This window comes from Callithrix jacchus, chromosome 11 (assembly GCF_049354715.1).
Source record: "Callithrix jacchus isolate 240 chromosome 11, calJac240_pri, whole genome shotgun sequence".
NCBI classification, from domain to species: Eukaryota; Metazoa; Chordata; class Mammalia; order Primates; family Cebidae; genus Callithrix; species Callithrix jacchus.
The window spans coordinates 15432023-15458991 of record NC_133512.1 but is presented as its reverse complement, the minus strand read 5'-3'; the positions used below and the strand labels follow the sequence as shown (position 1 = coordinate 15458991).

The 26969-nt window shown below is 45.0% G+C and overlaps 1 protein-coding gene across 1 annotated transcript in view; it reads left to right on the top strand.

Annotated features, from left to right (window-relative positions):
• The window catches only part of PKD1L1 (polycystin 1 like 1, transient receptor potential channel interacting), a 180849-nt gene that overhangs the window by 50822 nt on the left and 103058 nt on the right, over positions 1 to 26969 (top strand). Inside the window, exons 10-18 of the mRNA XM_035253357.3 lie at positions 4378 to 4551; positions 6616 to 6735; positions 7241 to 7409; positions 7946 to 8185; positions 10007 to 10139; positions 14087 to 14293; positions 19309 to 19490; positions 22599 to 22820; positions 25483 to 25643. Of these exons, the coding sequence (XP_035109248.3) occupies positions 4378 to 4551; positions 6616 to 6735; positions 7241 to 7409; positions 7946 to 8185; positions 10007 to 10139; positions 14087 to 14293; positions 19309 to 19490; positions 22599 to 22820; positions 25483 to 25643 (1608 nt within the window). The remainder of the gene's footprint in view (positions 1 to 4377; positions 4552 to 6615; positions 6736 to 7240; positions 7410 to 7945; positions 8186 to 10006; positions 10140 to 14086; positions 14294 to 19308; positions 19491 to 22598; positions 22821 to 25482; positions 25644 to 26969) is intronic.

Here is a 26969-nt window from a genome sequence, read left to right as displayed (position 1 = left end):
TCTTCCCCTCTGTCTTCTTTATCATCAGTTTTAGTCATTTTCTTTCTGACTTATGTATGCTTTCACCTTTCTTAATTGCTTTGTTGAATCTTTATGTCTTTTGATTTCCAGCAGTTACTTAAGAGGCAATCTGCATTGTCCACAGCTCCCATCTCTTCTTCTCTCCCCCCACCCAAATTTGGTTTATTGTATGATTTCTACACTGTCAGAACATGAGATATTTACTTTATTTCCTACCACCTGTGTATTAGTTTGTTTTTGCATTGCTGACACTGGATAATTTACTTAAAAAGGAGATTTAATTGGCTCACACTTCTGTAGACTGCATGGGAAGCATTGATGCTGCCATCTGCTCAGCTTCTGGGGAGGCCTCAGGAAACTTACAGTCACGGCAGAAAGTGAACAAGGAGCACACACATCACACAGCTGGAGTAGGAATAAGAGAGAGGGGAAGGTCCCACACACTTTTAAATAACCAGATCTCATGAGTACTCACTATCAGGACAGTACCAAAGGTTGGGTGGTGGGAGGTGACACTAAACCATTCATGACAAATATGCCACCATGATTCAATCACCTCCCACCTCCTCATCACCAGTGTTGAAGACCAACCTTCAATACTGGTGACTACAATTCAACATGAGATTTGGTGGAGGCACACATCCAAACCATATCAACCTGCTTCCCCACATTTAGTCTTAGTTCTGTTTCTAGAGCTACATATCTTCAGTCCTCACTGTTGGTTTTTTCTTTTTGTCATTGTGTTCCTATTTGGTTGTCTGAAGTTTGTCCTCTAATAGATTTTTTAGGAAAGTTCATAGAATGAGCTTCCTCTAAGTTCCCACATATTCAAAACTGTTGCTGCCATTATATTGGAATGACAGTATGCTGGCTCTGGACTCCTTGGAGACATGGTTTTTTTTTTCCCCTGGGGAATCTGGTTGTCTTTCCGCTCTGTTCTCTCCTGTAACCATGGTTTCCCAAGTGTGGCCCAGCAGCATCATGATCATCTGAGACTGGCTTAAAACACAGACTCTCAGGCCCACTGCAGACCTACTGAATCAGAAATGCAGCTGGTGGCCCCAGCACTCTGTCTGAAAAAGCCTCCCTGAAATTCTCCATTCCGTCTTTCTTACCTATGGTGATTCCAAGGCCAGCCTTCTTTTTTTCCCTCATTGATTATTTTTGTGTGATTGTCAAGAGAAGCTTTACTATTATTATTTTTATTTTTTGAGATACAGTCTTACTCTGTTGCCCAGGCTTGAGTACAGTGGCACACTATCAGCTCACTGCAACCTCCACTGTCAAGTGATTCTTTTCCCTCAGCCTCCCAAGGAGCTAGGATTACAGACATGTGCCACCACACCTGCCTAATTTTTGTATTTTTAGTAGAGACAGGGTTTCACCCTGTTGGCCAGGATGGTCTCAAACTCCTGACCTCAAGCGATCTCCCAACCTTGGCCTCCCAAAGTAACAGATCACAGGTGTGAGCCACCGTGCAAGCCGAGAATTATTTCTTCATCTGCAAGTCTAGGAGCTTTGCCAAAACATGTCTAAGTACTGGCCACTCTGGGTCACCCTTCTCCAGCACATGCTGTACCTGTTTAATGTATCCTTTGTTTCAGGAAAGATTTCTTGAATTAGATCTTTAAATTGTTTCTGTTCCAGTATGTCAGCTTTCTTTTTGGAAGACTGGTCATACACCTATAAGTTCTGTTTTGTCTTTTCCAATCCTTTTTGTTTTTCCAGTAATTTTTTTCACCTGTCCTGCTCTCCTCATATTTTCCTCTGCATCCCTTTTGTGTTCTGCACTTTCTGTTCTCCATTATACTCTGACTTTGTTTCCGTCATTTCTGCTCTCTGGTCTTGCATCTCAAAAAATAATAAGTCCTCAAATTGTTCGATCCTGTTCTTGTGGATGATGTTTTTCTGATAAATTATCTTCATCTATTATGAGTGTTCGATCCTGTTCTTGTGGATGGTGTTTTTCTGATAAATTGTCTTCATCTATTATGAGCATTTCCTGAATTTTGCCTCTTGACTCTTGGACCCTCTTGTATGTCCTGAATGGTCTTTTCTCCCTCTCTTTCTCCCTTTCTCCTTCCTTCCTTTCTTATTTTCTACCTTCCTTTCTTCCTTCCTTTTTTTTTCTTCACAGCATTAATCACAATTGAAAGAGTTGCATTTTTTTCTGAACTAACTGCAGGTGGAGTGTGTGTGTGTGTGTGTGTTACATACACACATGCATGTGCATGGATGGTATTCACAGACACTGAGCCCTTTGGCAACTGACTTCTCACTTTAGGGCATTTTCTATTTTCTTCCTTCAGTACAGTTCCTGCTCATGCATGCTTGATATTTGCCACTTTAATAGCTCTTGTATCTATTTTGTATTGTGAACATGCTAGCTACCTCCTACTTTCATCAAACAAAAAAGAGATAGAGTCATTTTTATTCATTTTATTCATTTTTATTTCATTTTATTTCATTTTTATTCACTGTTTTCTTTTTTGCTTTTGGATTAACTCTTAGAAGATTAAGTAGAAGGTGATTATATCTCTAGTTCACATCAGGACTTACTCTATTATAATAGTTTTAAGCAACTGCAATTTTAATATCTGCAACTTTGATACATATTCATTGGTTTCTTTTGTTGCTTTATGAATAAAGTAAGGAATTTGTATTTGTATCAGGCCATTCTCAAAATTGCTATAAAGAAATACTTCAGACTGGGTAATTTATAAAGAAAAGGAGCTTAATTGGCTCATAGTTTTGCAGGCTTTACAAGAAGCCTGGTACTGATGTTTGCTCACCTTCTGGGGGGCTTCAGGAAGTTTACAATCCTGGCCGAAGTCTACAGGGAAGGAGGCACATCACACAGCGAAGGCAGGAGCAAGAGAGAGAGAGAGAGTGAGATGCCACACACTTTAAGACAGCCAGATCTGAGGATAAGTCACTCACTATTACAAGGACAGCTCCAAGGGCCAGTCCTAAACCAATCATGAGATATCCACTCCCATAATCCAGTCACCTCCAGCAGGCTCTGCCTCCAACTTTGGATATTACAATTCGACACGAGATTAGGGAGACGAAAACATCCATATTATGTCAGGGATTTACATCTCCTATCAGGGGTTCAGTCTAAAGTCAACTTGAGGCTAGGTGCCGTAGTTCATGCCTCTAATCCCAGCACTCTGGGAGGCTGAGGGGGTGGATCACCTGAGGTTAGGCATTTGAGACCAGCTTGGCCAACATGGTGAAATCCCGTCTTTACTAAAAATATAAAAAATTAGCTGGGTGTGGTTGGTGGCGGACACCTGTAATCCCAGGTACTTGGGAGACTGAGGCAGGAGAATCACTTGAACCCGGGAGGCGGAGGTTACAGTGAGCAAAGATTGTGCCACTGCACTCCAGCCTGGGTGACAGAGTGAAACTCCATTAAAAAAAAGTTGGCTTTAAATTAAGATATGGCTAAGATTTGGTCACAAAGATTTCCAATGCCAAATTCCTCTGAGTCCATAGATTGCATTCTTAACTGTTATATAAACTACCTTTTCTAACTTGTGCTGGGAGTTCTTCAGGTCTGAGCTGGTCTTAGAGGGGCTCACTCACGGATCTGCCACCAGTTGCCAATCAAGCAGGTGGCTCTTCTCCTGGAGGTGACTGACCCTCGGCTGGGGCCATGGAGGGACTGGGTCATGTGTCTCTCATCCTTCAGCAGACCTGGCCAGGCTATTTCACATGGTAGCAATGACAGGGGTCCCAAGACAAGAAAGAGGGGGCAAGCCCCGATGTGCAAACACTTTATAAATCCATTGGCCACAAGATCTGCACTGATTTGAGGGGTGAAGCAATAGACTTCACCACTTAATGAGAGGAGCCACAACATCATATTACAGTTATATTGTAAGTGTGTGAGAAAAAAAAGGGGAAGGGTTTGGGGCCATTTTTGTCATCCACCATCATAGTTATTTGATATACTTCCGTTTGGCTGTTTAAGTATTATTTGTCTAGCTGTGGGATAACCAATATCTATTTTCATCCTTATGAATATTTCCTGCTGCACAGGATTGGCAACATAATTCTCAAGGCCCAGTGGAAAATGAAAATGCAGAGAACCCCTTGCTAAAAACAATTATGAAGAATTTCAAGATAGCTGAGCATTAAGTCACTCACATAGCTCTGTTGCCTGTGGGACTCTGTGCAACTGTATGGGTCACATGTCTGTGAAATGGCCCTGCTGCTACAAGAGATAAGAAAGATCACCTTTCCTGTACCAGTTCCCATATTAGTCACCCATTAGGACCATTCTACAAATGTTAACTGTTATGCCTCCTATTAAAAATTCATCGAATGTCCATTCTTTTATTTTTCCAGAAGGAGTCTATATGCTCAAGGCTGTTATTTATAATGAGTTTCATGGAACCGAAGTGGAGCTTGGGCCTTATTATGTGGAGATTGGCCATGAGGCCATGTCTGTGTTCATGAACTCCAGCAGTGTCCATGAGGATGAAGTGCTTGTCTTTGCTGACTCTCAAGTGACTCAGAAAAGTAAGACCTATGTCTGGAGTCTGAGCAAACACACGTCAGCTATAAATGAAGCAGGTGTCTCTGCTTTAATTATACTGTTCAGGTTATAGCAGTTCTAAATTCGATACAACATTCTTCATTCTTCCTTAATTCAGAAATTATGTTTTGCAGAATACTGTATTCTAGGGGAACGTGAAGATAAAGTCATACAAAGTCTTCACCTCCAGGAATCTATTATCTAGTGAAAGGATTAAGATATGCACTGGAGCAAGATGAGACAGGACATTAAAAATGCTTAGGAAGTACATGGCTAAGGGGCTGGGAGATTTTAGGAGATAGGAACTTTATCTAACTGTGGGAACAGGGCATATCTGAGGTAGGAGCTAGCATACATGATGAGCCTTGCAGCACAGGCTGGCCCTATAGGAGAGACATGTTGCTCAGACAGCCTGGCCTTGAGCCAAACACATAGCTGAGGAAGCATCCAGTGCTCACTGAGTGTGCCAGGTGCATACGGATGCATTGATGAAGGACAAAATACCCATTCCACTTTATCCACTGCTAATGCCTCATGCGTGTCACCTCATTTTATCCACACAGCTACCTGTAAGGGAGGTATTCTCTTTATGTTTTGTAGAGGGAGGAAGCAGAAGCTCAGAGGTCAGTAGGGGTGGGAATGGGGAACTCCAGCCACTTACTGTAAAGAAAAGAGTCCCTACACTTTACAACAGAGCACATGGGGAGCCAGCCAGAGGCACTCCCAAAGTGCCCAGCCTACATGGATGGGATGATGGGCTCAGGTTTCCCAGAAACAGAAGAAAGGAGGAGCCAATGGAGGGATGAGTCCTGGTGAACTCATCCATCTAAGAATTCTTTCCAACTGTTCCACATAGTGGCTGTACATGTTCACAATCAGACTAATGAGAAACTCTCCATCCAAGAAATTATGAAATATACATGGAAGGATTTTTTAAACATGTTTGCTTACCCTAACTAGCCAGTCGGTCATTCCTATTGACTTGTCTTATCTAAACCTGAATAAATAAACGGCACATCTAGCCAGTGCAAGAGCACAATTCTTGCAAATCTCCAAGGCTCCATGCCAGGATTTAGAATAAGAAGATCCAGGTTTGAATTCAGCCCCACAGATCGATAATAGGGTATGCTTGTGCAAGTCTGTAAATTGTATCTTTTTAAACACTTTTGATTATCAGATTGTGCTCAGAATTAATTTTCAGACATGGTTAATGAGGCCATGTGATATTTATTTATCATATGATACTGATTTTCAGTCATATGATATTCAAAAATTCTGATGCATTGATGAAGGACAGAATATCCATTCCACTTAATCTCTGTTATAAGCAAATATCTTCTTTATAAACAAAAAACTATGCAGAAGAACAGTAGTAATAATAAATAACCCTCCTTGCTTAATAGCCTTTTATGGTAAATGAGTTGCTCTAAATCTTCTTGGACATCACAGTACTCTTTCAGAATCTGATTCAGTGTTTGCTGTCCACCTCCATATGAATGTACATAATACCTGTGTGGTGTGTGGTATGTGTGTGGGGTGTATGGGTGCATGTGCTGTGTATGGTATGTGTATGATGTATATGTGTATATATGTTATATGTGTGGTATGTGTATGGCATGTGTACATGTATATATACATATATGCACAATCTTACATTATATGTTATAGGACTTCAATGCATGAGGCTAATCTGTAGACCCCTATTTAAGAACTACTGTGAAGCAAAGACTACTTAGTGTACACATTGAGAAATACTTTAAAACAAGGCCCTCTATCAAAGTAACTGACATATTTCAAAGGAATTAACATATTTAATACTATGTAGGGAGTTCTCAGATAAAGAAAATATACAAAGAAAAATGTAATAGCAAATTCTATGACTAAGTTAATGTTTCCCAGGTATGTCTGATTTCAGAGCACATGCTTAGAATTTTGAAATTTGTTGGGATTCAAAGAGGGAAAGTTAAAATTGAAACATATTGACTATGTTGTATGAGAAAAGTGAATTAATTTTAAGACTTTTTCTCTTCTTTTTTCCCTCATTTTAGGCACTGTCATTATACATCATTTTCCATCTATTCCTTCATATAACGTGTCCTTTATTTCTCCAACTCGAGTGGGTGACAGCCAGGCTTGGCACAGCATGACTATCTGGTATAAGATGCAATGTATGTCTTTGTTTTAATTCCAGATTTAACAAAAACCTCCCTCTCGCGGTCAGCGGAGATTAGGAAAGCCATAGGCAGAACTGGGTTTTGTTATCAGCTCTGCCTGAGAGCCCCATTTGCCTTGAACAGGTTCTTGGTTCACCTGCCTTTGTTCTGGGACTTTTCTGAAACCACAGGCATTAAGGCTCCCATCCGAAGGAATGGGAAGGTGGGTTATTGGGCCAGCCATCTACCAGCTCCACGTGCCACACCTTTTCTAGCAGACCCCCAAAAGGAGTTGGCCCTATGGCCTTAGGAGCTCCTCCTATGAGGGCCTCTGAACCGGGGCCAGCACTGCCTACCTCGTCCCCACAGCTACATCCTTGCCCTCAGCCTGCATGCGTGTCAGAGGCTCCTCACCGTCACTCAAACCCATGACCAAGTGAGAAAGTAGAGGTACCAGTTTCTCTGGAGATCCCAGCCTTTCTGTGTTGACATAGCCACACCATCCTTTCTTTTGCCACAGCTGTCTCTGTCTACACAAATGGAACTGTGTTTGCCACAGACACAGACATCACATTTGCAGCTATTACCAAGGAAACAATACCCCTGGAGTTTGAGTGGTATTTTGGAGAGGATCCAACAGTGAGGACAACTTCAAGAAGCATTAAAAAAAGACTCAGCATCCCCCAATGGTCAGTAAAAGTAGCAGTCCTGCTCCGTGGCTGTTTGTACCTCAGCCTCTACTCAGTCTGAAGATCTCGAGGCTGCTATTGAGGTCATCTCATGGCTGCTGCCTTTGTATTATAATGGGCCACTAGGTCCTTCTGTGAAGTGAATTCAAACATAAGATTTAAAGGAAGATTTAGTTTATCTCTCTTCCGCTTGAACTAAAGGAAAGGGTGTAGGGCTTCCAAGCAGACAGTCCTAGGTTTGAATTCTATCTTGGCCACACATGTGACCTAAGAAATTCCTCATCTAAGGAAGGGCAATGATCCTTACCTGCACTGCTTTGAGAAATGAATTAAATAATGAAGAGGAGGTAGTCAAAAGTATCAGCTTCCTTCTTCATGAGATGAAAACGGCTGGATACTTTGGTGGTTCTTACAAATTAAATGATGCCTCCACTCCCCTGCCTTCCTTTTGAAGTAAAGCAGATGGTTTCTCTATACTCTGACCCTGTTCTTGTCTTGCCATCTGCCTTCTCTGCCCTCCTGTCCCCATCCCGCAGGTATCGTGTGATGGTTAAGGCTTCCAACAGGATCGGCAGTGTGGTCTCTGAGCCCCACATGATCAGGGTACAGAAGAAAATTGTGGCCAATCGGCTCATGTCCCCCTCATCAGCTCTGGTAAATGCCAGTGTGGCCTTTGAGTGCAGGATCAACTTCGGCACAGATGTTGCCTACCTGTGGGACTTTGGGGATGGCACCGTCAGCCTGGGGAGCAGCTCCAGCAGCCATGCCTACAGTAGGTGAGCCACTGCAAGTCAGGGGAGTGCTCTCTACAGACAGCACCTGGGATCAGAGTCTTAAGGCATCAGCCCTTGGGTTCCCCATAGAGATCTGCCTTTCAGTCAACGTAGGTGACAGATGATTACACAGAGACAAATAGCACCCGGCCATGCCTCTCAAGGAGTTCCTAGTCCAGGGGAAAGATGAACAGGAAAGAGTTACTTTCAGTACAGGGACTGTGGCTGCAAAGGAGGCCTGCAGTGTGCTGGGATGGCTCCTTGAGAGTGAAATCTTGAGTAGGAGCATGCCAAAGGGAAACAGGAGAGAGGATCCCAAACAGACAAGCACCTGGGCACAGGCGATAGGTGAGGTGCCAACGGGAGATGTTTGGACTGACTGGCAGGATGTATATAGAAGGGGGAGGTGAGTATAGGTTGGCAGATTGTGAAGGGCCTTGATGTCATATGGAAGAGCATAAACTCTGTCCTTTAACTGTGTTTACTGAGCATTATGGAGACATGATGAGGTGCAGACTAGCTGGACCACTTGTTCCCAGCCGAGCCTCTAGGGTGAGTTCTAGGCCCCAAGTGGGTCAAATCCCCAGAGATGAGACACCCATGGTCAAGGCTGAGCCTCAGGCTGGCATCAAAACTTTATGCTGCTACAGGGAAATATCAAAGCGTGCAGAAGTATCTAGAAAATGAGGTTCACATAGGCAGTGGCATCAGAGAAAGATTGCAGACTTCTCCCAATGCAGGATTTCCACGAGAACCCACACTGCAGCCTCTCTGTGCTTTGATGGGGACAGAATAGCCCCATCACTAACTATGGATCCAGGACTTTTTCATCAGAAATAGATTTTCACAGGAGGAATCGAGCAGTAGTGGCTTGTAGCCTGGGCATGCTCAGTTGAGCACGTGGTGGCCTAGGTACCTGGTAATGTACTCAGTAGCTCCAGGAGCCCTTTTGTGCCCTGTGGAAGTGACATGGCTTATTCAGTGACTCCACCGTCATCTCTAGAGTGTCCCCTAGGCTGTCTGACAACCTGAGACAACCATCCAGTCTTCATTCTTATCAGTAGGCCCTACCTTTCTTGCTGGAGCTCCAGGATGGCAAGTGATATTCTGGTCCTTGTAGACTCAAATTTGTGGTCTTCTGATGGGAATACTTTTCTGTTTCAAATTCAGAAGTAGTTATCCATGTTGCAACATTTGCAAAATAAGCATGTATTTCCTTATAAAGCACTACCTGCTGCGTCAGGAGCTACCCAGCTCACTCCTCCAACTGTCCTGAATCTCTCCACAGCTGTGACCCGCTCCCCTCCCCTGGAGACAGGCTATGGATCTAGCTTGCCCTTCCCCAGTTTTTAGGACCCTGAGAAACTGATCAGGAAAACAGATCCATGGAGCAGGAAATAGAACAGGAAGACCATGCCCAAAGACTCCCCAGTTATGGGTTAGGGTACCCATCACACAGGGAAAATATATAGATTTGCTCTGTTGTCAAGAGGGGCCAGGCTATGGCTGTGGGGAGGGTTGCCCAAATAAGGAAGCAACATGCTCCTCACATGGATGTATTGTTTGAATATAGCATTTGAGGTTGGTCTGGGAGTTTGGTACTTGGCCTGGCACAGGCTAGTTGGGGAGCCAGTCTGTTGGTTAAATTATGTAACACCTCTGTGGAAATCAATCTTGTGACCCTTGCCTCTTCTGTTCCTATTCATTGGGATGACTTGCTGCCAAATACTATAATTCTGCAGACGGGGTAGGTGTGAAGAGTGAATGAAAGCCTGACGTCCAGCAATCTCAATTTGTTCATTTCTGTGCTTTCCACCCTCCCAGGGAAGGAGAATTTACAGTGGAGGTCCTTGCCTTCAATAACGTCAGTGCCTCCATCCTAAGAAAGCAACTTTTCATCGTGTGCAAGCCCTGCCAGCCACCCCTGGTGAAGAACATGGGGCCTGGGAAAATCCAGGTAGGCTCGGGGTCTGGGAAATCCTCAGCCAGCCTCTTTTCATCCTCCCTCTGAGTTGGAACCACTGTTTGGAGGGGCGAGAGTTTGGGGAATGAAGCGAGGCTTTGTCCAGTTTATCCTGCTGCAATTTACACAAAGGAGTGCCTATAAGGGCCTCAGAGGGGGTGGCCTGGGTCTTCGGGGGAGGGAGGGCTACCCCAGCCTGGACTGGAGGAGACAGCGTCGTTTCTGGGGTCTGGCACGTGAATAAGTTCTTTATTCGCCAGTATTACTCTGGCATTCAGCACAGCTCACTTTAAGGAACTTTTTCTTTTTTTTCTTTTCTTTATTTTATTTTATTTTTATTGTGCTAAGAACTTTAGCATTTTCAGGAGAATGAAACATTTAAATGTATGTGGCACCAAAATGAAAGGACATGATCAGTTATCTGTTGAACACCTACTCTGGATTAGAAAAAATAGGATTGCTTTATATTTCTTTCATTCCTTTGAGGGCTGTGATTTACAGCAAATTTTCCTTTTCAGGGCAGAGGTGCTCAAATGACACATGAGAATTAAAATCCATGACTGAGCTGCATTTGCTAAAATGCTTTCTATGGCATATGGCCCTGAGAGATCAGCCCCCAGTGTGTGCTGGTGGAAATTAGTGTGCAGAGGCCAAGTGCCCAAGGTGCTCCAAGAGGGTCCTGGCCCCCACACAGGCAAGACCCCTGCCTACCTTTAGGCCAGCAAGCACCCACACTGTTAGGCAGATCTGCATGCTGGGGGAACATATTCTCTGGGCGTGAGAGATGGACCCAAACAGCAAAGGGATTAAAGCAAAAGGCACAGCAGGAAAAAGCACACACCCTAGGCAGGAGGGCTCTGGCTCCCATTAGGTTGAACCTTGGGACAGAGTGGTTTTCTTGAGTTTTTCATCTGTAAAACATTTTTTTAAATCTATAAAACACAGAAACCAATATTGATAATTTTATTTTTATTTTTATTGTTGTTATTTTTTTGAGACGGAGTCTTACTCTCTTGCCCAGGCTGGAGTGCCGTGGCACATTCTCTGCCCATTGTAACCTCTGCCTCCCTGCTTCAAGCCATTCTCCTGCCTCAGCCTCCCAAGTAGCTGGGATTACAGGCATGCACCACCATGCCTAGCTAATTTTTATATTTGTAGTAGAGACAGGGTTTTGCCATGTTGGCCAGGATGGTCTCAAACTCCTGGCCTCAAGTAATCCACCCACCTTGGCCTCCCAAAGTTCTGGGATTACAGACCTGAAGCACCCTGCCTGGTCATTTTTTATTTATTTCATATGTTTTCTAAAAGTATGAAGAAAAAAATGAAATCATCTGAAATCCAAGCAGTAGGCAATAGCCACTTTTGTCTGATGCGTTTATTTTTAGTATTTTTCTGAGGCTTTTTATATGTGGTATGTGTGTTTGTCATAAACTGGGTTGCAGCGTGAGCATTCTCTTTGTGTATTAAGCAGCCCTTTGATTACTGTGATTTTAATGGTGTCCTAATGTTAAACAATGTATACAAATTATGCATCATTTTATAATGTCCTCTGATTGAACAATTGTTTCCTCTTTTCTTGTCTTTTTTTCTTTTTTTTTTTTGAGATCGAGTTTCACTCTTGTTACCCAGGCTGGAGTGCAATGACATGATCTCGGCTCACTGCAACCTCTGCCTCCTGGGTTCAAGCCATTCTCCTGCCTCAGCCTCCCGAGTAGCTGGAATTACAGGCGCGCACCACCACACCAGCAAATTTTGTATTTTTAGTAGAGACGGGGTTTCACCACGTTGGTCAGACTCTTCTCAAACTTCTGACCTCACACAATCCGCCTGCCTTGGCCTCCCAGAGTGCTGGGATTATAGGCATGAGCCACTGCACCTCGCCAAGTTTCTAGTTTCCTATTGCTGCAAATAAGTTGGCGATTACATTGTTTGTACACGGTTCTGCAAGTGTATGGCCTTTTCATAGGAATAACGACTGCAAGTTACAGAATTGAAGGGCACGATGCCTTTCCCGGAAACTGGACTAGCCCAGAGATGTTCTTGTAGCAGCTCACACGCGTCTGCACCAAGGGACCAACTCTCACCCTCACTAGGCATTTAGTATTTTTTAATGTTTATTATTATAAATGAGCTAAAACTTGGTATCCTAGTATTAAAATTTGCTGTAACCCATATAAATCTGGGCAGTTTTGTGACAAATCTTAGAATGATATTGTATTCAGAATAGAAATAATAAAAAGTAATTGAAAGGTAATTTAATTATAAAGTCATTTAAAGAATATCAGAAGTAAAAATTCATTTATAATGAGCACCAAGATTTCTTAAAATCCCATTTCTCAGCTGCCTCCAGGTTTTCCCTTTTCAATTTTTATTTTTATGGAAACTTCAGGGAAAAAAAAACCCTCCAGGGGAAGCCCCTGTACCCAGCGTCTGCCCCAGGGTGGAGGAGCCCTGACCAGGCCCCCTAGCCTCACTTGAGTTGGAATCTGGCTCCAGCTCAAAGTAAAGGGTGTGGAGGGGCTTCTGAAAGACAGAGCAGCTGGGAAGGACAAGGGGTGTAAACGGGTAGACACTAATATTTCCCCTTATATCCTGCCCTTATTGGCTTATTAAAGCAAGCAAATATGCTTTTTATATATGCATCAGCTACTATTTACATTTAAAATTCTTTGTTATGGAAATTTGAAAGCGTAAATAAAAGTAGAAGGAATATTGCAACAAACCATCACTTTCAAAGACTAGCACGGTCATATGAGAAAGTTACCAGAGCCAGGCCAAAGAGAATGCCCAGGCCCCAGATGGGCCACTTGGAACATCGACAAGGTAACATCTACGATTGAATGAATCATGCTAATATTTTAAAAATAATTATGCTGAAAGAGAAAGAGAAGGTGGTGTCTCCTGTACCACCAACAGACACCAGGCAGACACACAGAACACACTGGTCACCATTGGAAGTAACTAGTGCCCCAGCTTCTTAATCTGAATGTTGGTAATTAAGGGAAAGAATTAGGCATTTATTCTTACGTTCCTGAACAAACTATAGTTTAGAAAACCTCATAGTTCTAGCTGATAAGAAAACTTTTTTCTCTTCTCTCCTTTTATTTTTTTAACCAAAGAACTTTTGTGCATCTCAAATCAACCAATTGCACAAAAATATGTTTTGGAAACAATAAGAGAAACTGGATTATAAACTAGGTTTAGATTATATTAAGAAATTATTGTTCATTTTTAAGGCAAGATAGTATTGTGTTTATGTAGGAAAATTCCCTTAGTTATTGGAGATGTATTTTCGTATTTAGGGGTTAAATTTTATGATTTCTGGGAATAACTTCAGAATATTTCAGCAAAGAAAAAAATTAGGAAAGCAAATATCTGTCATGTATATTGCAAATGACTTTCTTTTTTATTACATTGATTGATTTTAAAAATTTATATATATACATATATATATACATGTGTATATATAAAAATGTATATGGACACATACATATATATGTGTATGTGTGTATATATATATATATATATATATATGGGCATATATACACACACACACACACACACACACACGCACATAGTTGCCAAAACCCAGGAGCATAACATTTATATTTTTGACATTTGGAAGCTTAAATTTTTTATGTAATCAGATAGCAGATATCTTTGCTATTTTTCCATTAATTTTATGCATAGGAAGATTTTTCTCATTATGAATATATAAATATTTACTTATTATTTTTATTTTGTTTACCTTTTATTTTTTTCTGTAAAACAGATATACTTTTATTCTGGTGTTGTCTAAAGTCCTGCCCTAACAATACCATTCTGTGATTATGCAAACAGATAATTGGAGATCTAAAATTATGACTTAGTTTCTAGTAATTTACCAGTGCATTAGATGAGATGGACATTTTAATGAGACATCTCCTCTTCTTGATATTTAGATATGGAGGTCTCAGCCTGTGAGGCTGGGAGTGACATTTGAAGCTGCAGTCTTCTGTGACATTTCCCAAGGTCTTTCTTACACCTGGAAGTTGATGGACTCTGATGGGCTCCCTGTCTCCCTCCCTGCTGCTGTGGACACTCGCAGACAGACCCTCCTCCTCCCGAGCCACACCCTGGAGTACGGGAACTACACCGCCCTTGCCAAGGTCAGCTCGCTGACTTCCTGCTCTACCAGCCCAGTGAAACCCATGCTTCCCATCACTCTGGAGCAAAATCTCAGCATTTGTAATTCAACACCTGTTCTATCAAGGAAAAGGGAAGCTGTTTAAAAAAAAAAAATCTGGCCAGGATTTTAAGAGAAATGATGAATTCCCCCCAAAGAGAGCAAGTCATGCTTGCAAAGCAATTGATGAAAAACTCCTTCCCATTTGTGAACAAAACCTTCCTGGTGCCGGATATCAGGAGAATATGTGGCCCTGCCATTTAGGGACCAATCACCCAGAAAGGAAAGGGGATGACAGTCAGAGGGCAGGGCATGCAAGAGGCATTCACAGTGACTTCTTGGCACTGTGATTCTCAGCATGTGCTTGGTGCATTTTGGCTGGAAAAAATGATGAAAATATGTGGGTTAAAAGAGGGAGAGGTCATTTTTTAAAGAGTGGGCTTTAAGAAAGAGGGTCCTGAAATGAGAATCTGTTCATAGACGTAGAAAGGGGTTGGAAAGGGCAACAGCTTGGTGAAGAGTAGAAGAAGACCAGGGATAGTGAGCAGATCCTGGTGGGAGAGTCTAGGATCAAATGATGCGGTGGGCAGGCCAGGCTGCCGGTAGCAGAACAGGGACCCTCAAGTCAAGGTATCTGCAACGAAGGAGCTTTGTTCTTTTAATCTGTGGGGCACACAGTCCTACTGAGCACAGTTCCAGCTGGTGCCTTATGTGACTTGCCACAGAGCTCCTCGGCACTCAAACTGCCCTGACCTTGCCTGAGGAAGCAAGTCCACTCAATCTGTGCTGGGATGTCACAGCAATGGCAAACACTGAAGTTGCCAGAAGCTTCCTTTCAATGTCTGTACTTATGTCATTGTGAACTAGGCAGGTAACAATGGACCAATTGACAGCAGGCTGCAGACCAGGCCTTGCATAGCAGTATGTCAGATGAAGGTTACAGGAAAAACCAGAACTTCCGCAGCAGGCTCTATACTCTTCTTTAGAAATGTTAATTGGGAACAAGTTGGGAGCAGACTGAAGAATGGGATGTTCGGAGAGTGTTAGTGAAGTTGAGAAGTCATTAGAGGCTGAGGGAGGTGGCGGCCAGGAAATAGAGAGCAGAACAGGGGACCTGGGGGTGGTGGGGACCATCTAACTTGCTGAGTGGCTAATTGTAAGAAGCCAAGGGGGAATGCAAAGGAAACTCTGTACCACTGAATGAGCGGAGGAGGGTGAGGCAGCTGTTCATTTTCCTAATGAAAACAGCACTATTCTATTCGTACCTGGCTGTGTGCTGGAGGAGGAATTTGAATGTAAATAAGGTCTTTGCACACTTGTGCGAAGGACCGAGTGGAGGAGGTAGATGGAGGCTGTAAACTAAAAATAAAATCCTAAGACCCCCAACCAACTGAACAAACCCCCTCTTGGCCAAGGGGACCCAGAAAAACCTTAAAAAATAAAGTTCTCGTTCATGCCTCATTACCCCCCTCCCTTTTACAGTTTAGACACAACAACTGATCAACATTAATGTTGAAATAGGGATTATAAGACGGACAGAACAGAACAGACTTCCTTTTTTTTTTTTTTCAAGACAGGGTCTCACTCTGTTGTCCAGGCTGGAGTGCAATGGCCACGATCTCAGCTCATTGCAATCTCTACCTCCTGGGCTCAAGTGATACTTCTGCCTCAGCCTCCTGAGTAGCTGGGATTACATGCACATACCTCCATGCCTGGCGAATTTTTTGTAGAGATGGGGTATAACCCTGTTGCCCAGGCTGCTCTCAAACTCCTGGGCTCAAGCAATCTGCCTGCCTCAGCCTCCCAAAGTGCTGGGATTACAGGCGTGAGCCACCATGCCTGTCCAGGACATACTGTATGATGAGCTACCAAATTATAAACAAGACCTAAGGTGACGCCAGGCAAGGGTGAAGTCACACAGTCCTACAATTAAAAAATAAACAATGTTCTCATTGTCACAGGATGTTTTTTCCCTTTTTCTCTATCAGCTAAACAAATACTAGCCTTAAAATAAACAATATTAAAACAATTACAACTCTACAACCACCAAACATCAATGAACTAATCTGCCCTATGCCTCAAGCCATACCTACAACTTTAATTAAACAAAAACCTGATTTCTATAATTTTTTCCTAACAAAAAACCACCAACCATAAACCAATTCTGCCCAGTTTTATAGACTACACCTTTAAGTGCCTTCATGTCCCTATTTCACCTTTTAACATAAAAGACCTAATTATAATACATTGCAATATTGTCTCCACCCAAAAGTAAACATAAGGCACATGTATATGTTTACTTATTACACAAAAACACAATCCTCTTCCATAAATATCCATAGCTCCTATTTACTGTGAATACGGGATAACCCATTCAACTTAAATTCCTGTCTTGCCCCTCCCTCCCTCCTCAAAATACTTACTTTCAATTTTTTAGCCAGAGACTATACTTCCTGCAGATAATTCCTTTCTTAAAAAATAAAACTCTGCTTTCTAATTTATAAATTACATATATATATATATATATATATATAAATTTTTTTTTTTTTTTTTTTTTTAGACGGAGTTTTGCTCTAGTTACCCAGGCTGGAGTGCAATGGCGCAATCTCGGCTCACCGCAACCTCCGCCTCCTGGGTTCAGGCAATTCTTCTGCCTCAGCCTCCTGAGTAGCTGGGATTACAGGCATGCGCCACCATGCCCAGCTAATTTTTTTATATTTTTAGTAGAGATGGGGTTTCACCTCGTTGACCAGGATGATCTCGATCTCTTGACCTCGTAATCCACCTGCCTCGGCCTCCCAAAGTGCTGGGATTACAGGCTTGAGCCACCATGCCCAGCCAAATTACATAATTTTTTAATTAAGCCCAACAAGCCATAGAATATGTGTCCAGCCTGTGGGACGGGCCAGGTAATAGGATCTCTGAGGGAGGCTTGATTGTGAGCCGGGAGCCACTTCTGTGGTCTTCAGTGTCTTTACAGGGGACCCGTGTCTTTCTCTAGGTCTGAGACCTTCTGACCGATAAGGTAACTTCTCCTGTCTCTGATTTCAGTCAGAGCCTCGGGTTTTTTTTGCTCCTGACTATTCCTGCATCTTCTCCAAGCAGCTCCCCGCGTTGTGCCTCCCTCAACCGCTGGATATACTTGGAACATTCTCAGCGGCTCCTTGGAGCTGGAGAGGCTGAGCAAGCAGAGGTTGAGGTGGAAATGGGAGTTCTGATCCTGCAGCTCTCCTGTTATCTATGGTCCCACTCAGGAGACTGACTAGCAGGGAACTGTGTGCATCTGAAGAAAATCTAGAGTGACTGAGGCTGAGACCCAGTGACAGAACAGTAAGTGTTCAACTGTATATTTTCAAATTGCATCAAACTTTTTTTTTGACAGGGTCTCACTCTGTTGCCCAGGCTGGAGTGTAGTGGTGTGATCTCAGCTCACTGCAGCCTCCCACTCCTAGCCTCCTGGGTTCAAGTGATTCTCATGCCTCAGCCTCCCAAGTAGCTTGGATTACAGGCATACACCACCACGCCAGGCTAATTTTTGTATTTTTAGTAGGAATGAGGTTGAACAACCATGTTGCCCAGACTGGTCTCCAACTCCTGAGCTCAAGTGATCTACCTGCCTTGGCCTCCCAAAGTGCTGGGATTACAGGCATGAGCCACCATGCCTGGCCGCATCAAATTTTTAAAAGAACAATGTGAATGCCTTATTTATAATGTGTTCTGCTATTCCTGGGTATAAAAGTATTTGTCTTAAATTTCATTTACATTTCCTAAAGTCCATGATATGTTTGGGGGTTAGAAAGAAGCAGTTCTTTTTTTTTTTTTTTTTTTTAATTTTTTATTGGATTATAGGTTTTGGGGTACATGAGCAGAGCATGCAAGACAGTTGCGTAGGTACACACATGGCAGTGTGCTTTGCTTTTCTTCTCCCCTTCACCCACATTTGGCATTTCTCCCCAGGCTATCCCTCCCCACCTCCCCCTCCCACTGGCCCTCCCCTTTTCCCCCCAATAGACCCCACTGTTTAGTACTCCCCTTTCTGTGTCCATGTGTTCTCATTTTTCATCACCCACCTATGAGTGAGAATATGCGGTGTTTCATTTTCTGTTCTTGTGTCAGTTTGCTGAGGATGATGTTTTCCAGATTCATCCATGTCCCTACAAACGACACAAACTCATCATTTCTGATTGCTGCATAATATTCCATGGTGTATATGTGCCACATTTTCCCAATCCAGTCTATTATCAATGGGCATTTGGGTTGATTCCAGGTCTTTGCTATTGTAAACAGTGCTGCAATGAACATTCGTGTACATGTGTCCTTATAGTAGAACGATTTATAGTCTTTTGGCTATATACCCAGTAATGGGATTGCTGGGTCAAATGGAATTTCTATTTCTAAGGCCTTGAGGAATCGCCACACTGTCTTCCACAATGGTTGAACTAATTTACACTCCCACCAACAGTGTAAAAGTGTTCCTTTTTCTCCACATCCTCTCCAGCATCTGTTGTCTCCAGATTTTTTAATGATCGCCATTCTAACTGGCGTGAGATGGTATCTCAATGTGGTTTTGATTTGCATCTCTCTGATGACCAGTGACGATGAGCATTTTTTCATATGATTGTTGGCCTCATATATGTCAGAAAGAAGCAGTTCTAAGATAGGTGAAGGGGGCTGGACAAAAGCCAGGAGCATGGGACAATTCACTGTGGAAGGAGGAGGTTTGAAAGCCGTAAGATGTGCATGCATGGAAAGTATTGTGTTGACAAGCTGGGAAATGTCCAACTTCGTACATGAACACAGATAGGAAGATGTCCACGCTCTTGTGGACTCGAGCCACAGCTCTCATGGCGCACAGTAGAGTGATTATTTTGACTAACATGACTGTTCTACTTATAGCCAGGGATGCATTGAAACTCATCAGTTTCCTTTCTAATTTTCAGATGAGTGTGTTTCTCCAGCCTTGTCCCTGCATGACATCCTCTGTTCTTGGCTCCGCAGGTTCAGATTGAAGGCAGTGTGGTGTATAGCAACTACTGTGTGGGCCTGGAGGTGCAGGCCCAGGCCCCTGTCAGTATGATCTCCGAGGGCACACACCTTTTCTTCTCCAGGACCGCTTCATCCCCCATTGTCCTCAGAGGGACCCAGTCCTTCGACCCTGACAACCCTGGGGCCAGTCTCAGGTGAGCACCACCCACACACAGAGCTGTGCAGCTCTGACTGTGCCTTCTGCAAATGCAGGCTCTGGAGCATTGGAGGCTGTTCGTAGTTTTAAATTTTACGTGCATTTTATAAGTTTAACTGCTTTATTTAGGTTCAAAATATAAGGCAATTGAGGAAAAGAGTGGAAGTAAAATGTAGGTCACTTTTTAAGGTGGTGTTTAAAGAGTGATCTGTTTTGGAATGTGGAGTTTGAGTATCACTATTATTAAATTCTTGGTTGGTGAGATGCTGTGGTGTGTGGGAGGCTTGGTTTCCATGGGTTACTCATATCCAGGTGGGTAGATCTCCTGTTGCTGGAGGCTGCCCCAGTTCAGGCCTTGGTCCTCTTCTCCATCCACACCCCTTCCCACCTCTGGCCTCAGCCAAGGTCCTGATGTGGATCCATCCATTATCTATGTGCAATAACCTCAAACAGGGATTCTCTGTTTAGACCGCACCCTGGACTCCAGGCTGTGACTCCTGGCCTCCATCTAGTGCCCCCTCTAGACAGCCTCGATATACCTCAGCCACACACCTACCTTCTGCACCCATGGAAGGGCCTTTCCAGTCGCTCAGGCCAAAATCTTCTTTCTCTTTTGTTTTCAGATAGGGTCTCACCCTGTTGCCCAGGCTGCAATGCAGTGGCTTGATCTCAGCTCACTGCAAATGCTGCCTCCCGGGTTCAAGCCATTCTCCTGCCTCTGCCTCCCAAGTAGCTGGGACTACAGGTACATGCCTCCATGTCTGGCTAATTTTTGTATTTTTAGTAGAGATGGGCTTCACCATGTTGGCCAGGCTACTTTTAAACTCCTGACCTGAACTGATCTGCCTGCCTTGGCCTCCCAAAGTGCTGGGATTACAGGCTTGAGCCAACACACCCCAAAATTTTTAGCAGCATCTTTTATTTCTTCTTCTTTTTTTTTTTTTTTTGGCCCTACCTTAAACATGAGTTTCCCACCACCTCCCCCACCCACCATACATCCTGGTCTGAGCTGCCGGGGGCTTGGGCTTATCTCCCTAAGATCTCCTGGCCAGTCTCCACACTGCCATCCTCTCCTGCAGCCCTGTCTCCAAGGCAGGGATGGGTTCTTTTTCTAGTATTATTGGTTTTTATTCTTTTCGATTTAGGGGATATGAGTGCAGTTTCGTTACATGGATATATTGGTGGTATTAAAGTCTAGACTTTTAATGTAACCATTGCCCGAATTTTTAAAGTCTAGACGTTTAATGCAATCATTGCTGTACATTGTACCCATTAGGTTATTTCTCATTCCTCACCTGCTTCCCACCCTCCCTCCTTTTGGAGACAGATTCTTTTAAAACACTCAGAAGACCTTACTTACAACTCGACCTTCTAGCACCCCCTTTTCACTCAAGAGTAAAAGCCAACGTTCCCGCACTGCCGATGAGGCTGACGTGACCTCCCCTGACCCACTGCAGCTTCAGTGTCCCTTCCTGCCTCCACAGCTCACTGCAAACGGGCCTTCCTGCCCCTCCTTGGACTTACCCAGCTTGCATCTCTCTCAGCTTTTTACAGCAAGGGTTCCTTCTGCAGCTCGTCACTCAGTTCACCAAATGTCTGCCATCATCCCCTTCCTTTTACTCATTGCTCAGATACCACCTTCCCAGTGAGGCCCGCCCTGAGACTCCAAAGTGACAGACCCTGCCCTGATCTGATGGTCTCTTTCTTCACAGTAGTCACCCCTGACATCCAGCCTTTCCTCACTTACTGTGGTCACTGTTCACTGAGTGATCTAAGCTCTGGAGGGCAGCAGTCTTATTTGACACGTCCCCTATGCTGGGCACATGGTAGCCAGTCAGAGAATATTTAGCAATAGATAAATTGCTCTATTTTCCCAACCTCTGTGATCACACATATTTGCTGTATTACAAATGTAGGACTTGGTGTTTCTTGAGTTGAGAGGAGGCAAAGGCTGCTTGGACTCACTAATTTGATCCATGCACATGCTCTGGAAAAGCCCTCAGCTGGCTGCAGCCTTCCCTGCACCCAACCTAAGGAGACAGAGGCTGTGTCTTTCTCATCTTCACATCCCCATGTTCTAGCACCCAGCACAGTGCCCGAAAACAGGAGCTCTTTATGTGGCTGCTGAAATGAGCTGAATTTCCTCCCTGGGAGTACAGAATATTCCAGCTAAATCCCAGGGGCAGTTGTTCTGCACAGCCCGTGAGCTGGAAGCAGTGCTTCTACAGAGCGGGGTAGTTCCTGAGCCAGCGCAGTGTCTCTTTATGCAGGCTCTGGAAACAGAGAGGTCTAGAATGAGGTGCTTGCACACCAGACAGGGAAATGCCTTTAGAAGATCAATAGCAGTTCAGAGTTAGGTGGCGCCTCTGAAAAGGGTTTATGGCTGCAGGATAGGGCCAGGCCTTCCTAGCCAAAACATTTCCATGGCAGCATTTCCTCCCTACTGGAACTGCATGTTTGAGTGTGCGTCCCTGCCAGAGTAAGACCAGTTCAAGGTTGGGGATGATGTTGTCTTCCCGCTTGACTTGGTTGGAGCAGCCATGTTTATTTTGCTGGGTGTGACAAGTGTTATATTGCAGAAACAATGTTAGACTGGGAGGAGAGATGCCTGAAGTTCATCTCACAGACCCCTCACTCGCTGTGCTACTGGGAAGCTCTCTGAGGCCTCCCAAATGTATTTTCTTCCTAAACTTGGGCTCACGTGACATTCTTGTCTGTCACATGGAGCTGTCACAAGGGTAGGATACAGTGTTTGGGAAATACTTGAGGGCAGCACAGCTGTGTGACTTGGGAGGTGGCAGTAATGTGAGCAGAGGAGGTCACTGTGCACAGAGAAGGGGTAGGAAGCCTGGGGCAGCCAGAAATAAGGGTGCCTGGAGTCAGCCTCCATGAGTCAGGAGGGGTGACCTGAGCCCACCCCAGATGGTGGTGCTGCTGCCCCTTTGCAACCTCCCACCTTACTTATGGGAGAAAATGTGGGAAGCAAAATCTCCAGCCACATGTCCCCTACAGTCCCCCTCACCCGGGAAAAATCCATGCAGTGACACAGGGTAGTCCTGACTCTGCCTGATGCTCCCCTCAGCCACTCCAATGACTTCTCCAACAGGTATCACTGGGAATGCACCACCGCCAGCTCTCCAGGACATCCCTGCTTCAACCCCTCCACTGCACACCAACTAGACGCCGGGGCTCCCACTGTTTCCTTTGAGGCACAGTGGCTCAGTGACAGCTATGATCAGTTCCTTGTGATGCTGAGGGTCTCCAGTGGTGGCCGGAACTCTTCTGAGGCCCAGGTGTTCCTGTCCCCCCATCCTGACTCAGCCTTCAGGTACCACCTGCCCTGCATTCAGCACAGTTCAGCTCACAAGTGTCTGCTCCCGCCTGGTGCTAGCAGCTGTGAAGGGAATCTGCTGTGCACAGCAAGAAGTTTGCAGTTTGGCCATGCGGGATTCTCACTGCAAAGGAGGAGGAGGAGAGGGCTGTTCAGAAAGGGGCTGGGAAAGAGATCCCCTTTCCCAGGCTGATGTCTGGGCAGCATCTGACAGCCAAGCACACTGGCTAAAGCTGGCAGAGCAGGGGGTTCCAAGTGGAATTTCAGTGGGAACCCTCCCATCACAGCATCTGTCCAAAAGATCAGGGACTGTCCTGGGGCTTGGGGCTAAAGCCAGGAGGCAAAGCCATCAAGTTCCCAGCCAGGGGGTTCAGGGCCTCTGCCCAGGCCTTCCAGGCATCACAGGGATGAGGGGACAACAGTGTGGGCCCAGTTGTGATGTGTGAGACTGTGAAGGTGCAGGGGCAAAGAAGTGCTGTGCCCCAAACCCAGAAATCCTGTAGCACTGAGGCCAGAATAGCACCCATGGGTGAAGTGCAGCCCCAGACACCAAACACAGGATACCAGGACCAAGCCAAGTGCAGGAGTGGGCATGGGTTGCAGCTCTTTCCCAGCCTCCCCTCTAAGGGGTTGGATCATTATGTAAGTGACCAGCAGGGATGGAGCAGGAGCCCAGGCCCACCTGCTTTAGCCACTCTCCCGTGGGGGCTGCAAGCTGGCACCCACCCAGGGAGCAGTGCTGGGATTGACCCTCTGCCCATAGCCCTACATGTCAAGTGGAAGACCCCAGGTGGGCTGAGCTGCTTCCATCATGAACGGTAGGGGGAAGGGGCCTGGGCATTTACTGTGGTCCTATTTGTGGGCTGGGTGACTTGGGAAGGCTTCCTGGAGGAGGAAGAAAATCGGCTGTCCTCAGAGATCAGAAAGACTGCTTTGAAGGTCATGGCCCAGACTGGAATTCAGGGTTTCAAGATTAGAGCCATGAAGACAAGGCTCAGTAGATAAGAGTAGGCCATGCCATGGTGGACCCCAAGGTCACACAGCACTGCCCAGGGGTCCCCACAGGCACAGACCACTGACTGTTATTTGAAGCTTTGGGTATGTATTAAAAGTGAAGAAATGCCAGGTACACGTCTACAACAATTGGGCACAACTTAAATCATTAAATTTCAGAAATTAAATACTTTTAATCCAAAAATGTAATGTATTATATACTTCTGCTATTCATGAGATAATTACAGAAATTATTTAAAATATTATTTCAGCCAGGTGCAGTGGCTCACGCCTGTAATCCCAGCACTTTGGGAGGCCAAGGCGAGCGGATCACAAGGTCAAGAGATCCAGACCATCCTGGCCAACATGGTGAAACCCTGTCTCTACTAAAAAAACAAAAAATTAGCCGGGCATGGTGACACACACCTATGGTCCCAGCTACTTGGGAGGCTGAGGCAGGAGAATCACCTGAACCCAGGAGGCGGAGGTTGCAGGGAACCAAGATCGCACCGCTGTGCTCCAGCCTGGGTGACAGAGCAAGACTCCATCTCAAAAAAAAAAAAAAATTCTTTCGATATGTGCCAACACTGACAGTTGAACACTGTCTTTTGATCCTGTCGGAAGGTCCAGGCCTGTGTGGATGTTGTCCCCAGGAGGTCTGGGGCTGGAGGGACCTCTCTTTGCCCATGTCCATCTGCACCCCTGTTACCCCACTCTGCACACACATGGAATGGCCCTTTCATACACACAGACAGCCTGGGCCCAGTGCCGGGCAAGGATGCTGTGCGGCCTCTCCCACCATGGCCCCTCAGCCCTTGTGCTGGGAGCCACATGCTGACGCCATGGTCTGAGACTCATGGGATGTTAGCAAGGGAGACACCAGGTGCTACACATACCCCGGAGTGTCTACCAACCTGGCCTTTTAAAGCCTCCCTAAGTCCCACAGGAAATAAATCTGAAATCCCAACCCACCCCTGTGATATCATGTAAAACGATAAAAGTGCACTCTAGAAAGTGCTGGGTCAGCAAAGAGGCTAGAGAGCTTGAAAGCAGAGTGGAAAGCAGGCCCAAGGGAAGTGGGCACCGGCTGTGGGCGTGGGATATGTGTTGCCCATCACTCACAACCCTGCACAGGGAGGAGGTGGGGCAAGGCAGTGGAGACTTCTTTCTCTGTGAGCATCTGAGGCGGTGTGGGAATGGCAAAGGTGGACAGACATGGGGAGGGTTCAGGAGGGGATGGGTTTGCGGCTGGTGGAAGCCAGCCCTGAGGTGGGGCAGTGAGGAGAAGTCATGACGTGGCAGCTGCTCTAGTGTGGAGAGCTGGGCCAGATCCCAGGCTTGGAGACAGAGGGACCTTGGCCAGGCCCGGCTCTGCCCTCACTGCTGTGTGACTCGGACAGGCTGTGCAGACTCTCTGAACTCTGTAGAGTGGCGGTGTGCCTGCCTCACTGGATATCGTGGATGTTCAAGCAGATCACACTAGTGTCGAGCGTGGCACAATGTTGGCCACTCCGTATGTGCCATCATATGTGCTGTGACATTGCTATTCAATTCCCTTAATAAAGATCCAAAGTAGGGTGATTTATACATGCCTGACACAAATTAATGTGACCAAAGAACCCTCACATTATTTTCCTAGGATCTCAAACCAAGTTATATGTTTCAGATTCCTCCACATCTCCTGGGTCAGCTTTAAAGACACCTTTGTCAACTGGAATGACGAACTCTCTCTTCAAGCTGTATGTGAGGACTGTGGTGAAATGCTGAGTCTGTCTTATTCCTGGGATCTCTTTTTAGTCAATGCAACAGATAAGAATAGGATAGAAGGTAAAAAGACTGATGGCTTTATTTCATTGTCTGAGGAAAAAACTCAGGGTTATCGTAAGATTTCTAAAATGTTGCAAAATACAATTGGCGTGACCCAGTGTGTCTGATCTGCCTGGTGAAGGGTCCGTCGTGCTTCCCCAGCCCTCTTGCCTCTATAGTCCATGTGACCACCTGTGAGGCACGAGCAGAAGAGGTGACACACTCGAGGGCTGCTTCTGACCTCAGTGTGTTATGGGAGGCTGCGCTCGACATCCGTGTAGGCAGTTTTATTGAGCTAAAGCCACAGTTTGGAAGGACCTGAGATGTGATGCACTGCCCAGAGGGCTGTGTCCCTCACCCCCTCACCTGTCTTTTGGGGCAGCTGCACGGTGAGGAACGAGCAGAGGAACCAGGGTGAAAGTTTCCAGTCCTTGCTTCCACACTACCAGCTGGTGGCTTTAAGCAGCTCAAGATTTAATTTTCTTGAGTGAAAGATGAAGATCTTACAACCTCACAGAGTGGTGTTAGGGCTAGAAGGAATGTGTGGAGCATGCCGGGCACTGGTGTCAGGATACTGGCTACTGCAGGACACAAAGGTTTGAACCAGTCATGAGACTGAGTTCCCACTTGGTGTTATTTGTGATCAGAAAGGTGGCTCTCAATGGCAAGCAGAGGAGATTTATTTCTGAGCTGGAGAGCCAGCTCCAAAATAGAGCTGGTTCCAAGCCCCAGCTGATCTTCACGTTTCTTAAAGATCTCCTCCATGAGGCCATACAAAGCTTCCACAAGTAGAGCTGTGGGTACAGCTGGCCTCAGCAGCCACAGGACATGAAGACATACAGGGTGATTGTGCCCCTCTTGGCAAGAGAGGCGTTCCGATATCTTTTAGATAAATTGAGTTTTTCTGAATCAGAGCCCATGCTGAATAGATTAGAGGAATTTACAGGGGAAACACATCCAGTGGTTAGACTTTCAGCAAAGTGAATCATGGCCCCTAGATTGATATGTCTCAAAAAATTGGGCTCTCCCATGGTTGCAAGGAAAGGTTTACTTTATTGAGATGTCATTTATATGCTTATGGCATTTTTTCTTTGCTATTGATCCTTTATCATAAATTCTAACAGCAGTTTTGAAAACTGTTATACTAGCTACTTGCTGTATTAGTCCCTTCTTGCACTGCTATAAAGGAATACTTGGGCTGAGTAGTTTATAAAGAAAAGTGCTTTATTTTGGCTTATGGTTCTGCAGACTGTACAGGAAGCATGATGCTAGCATCTGCCTCTGATGAGGCCTCAGGAAGCTTTTACTCATGGAGGAGGGCAAAAGGGAGCTGACATATCACATTGT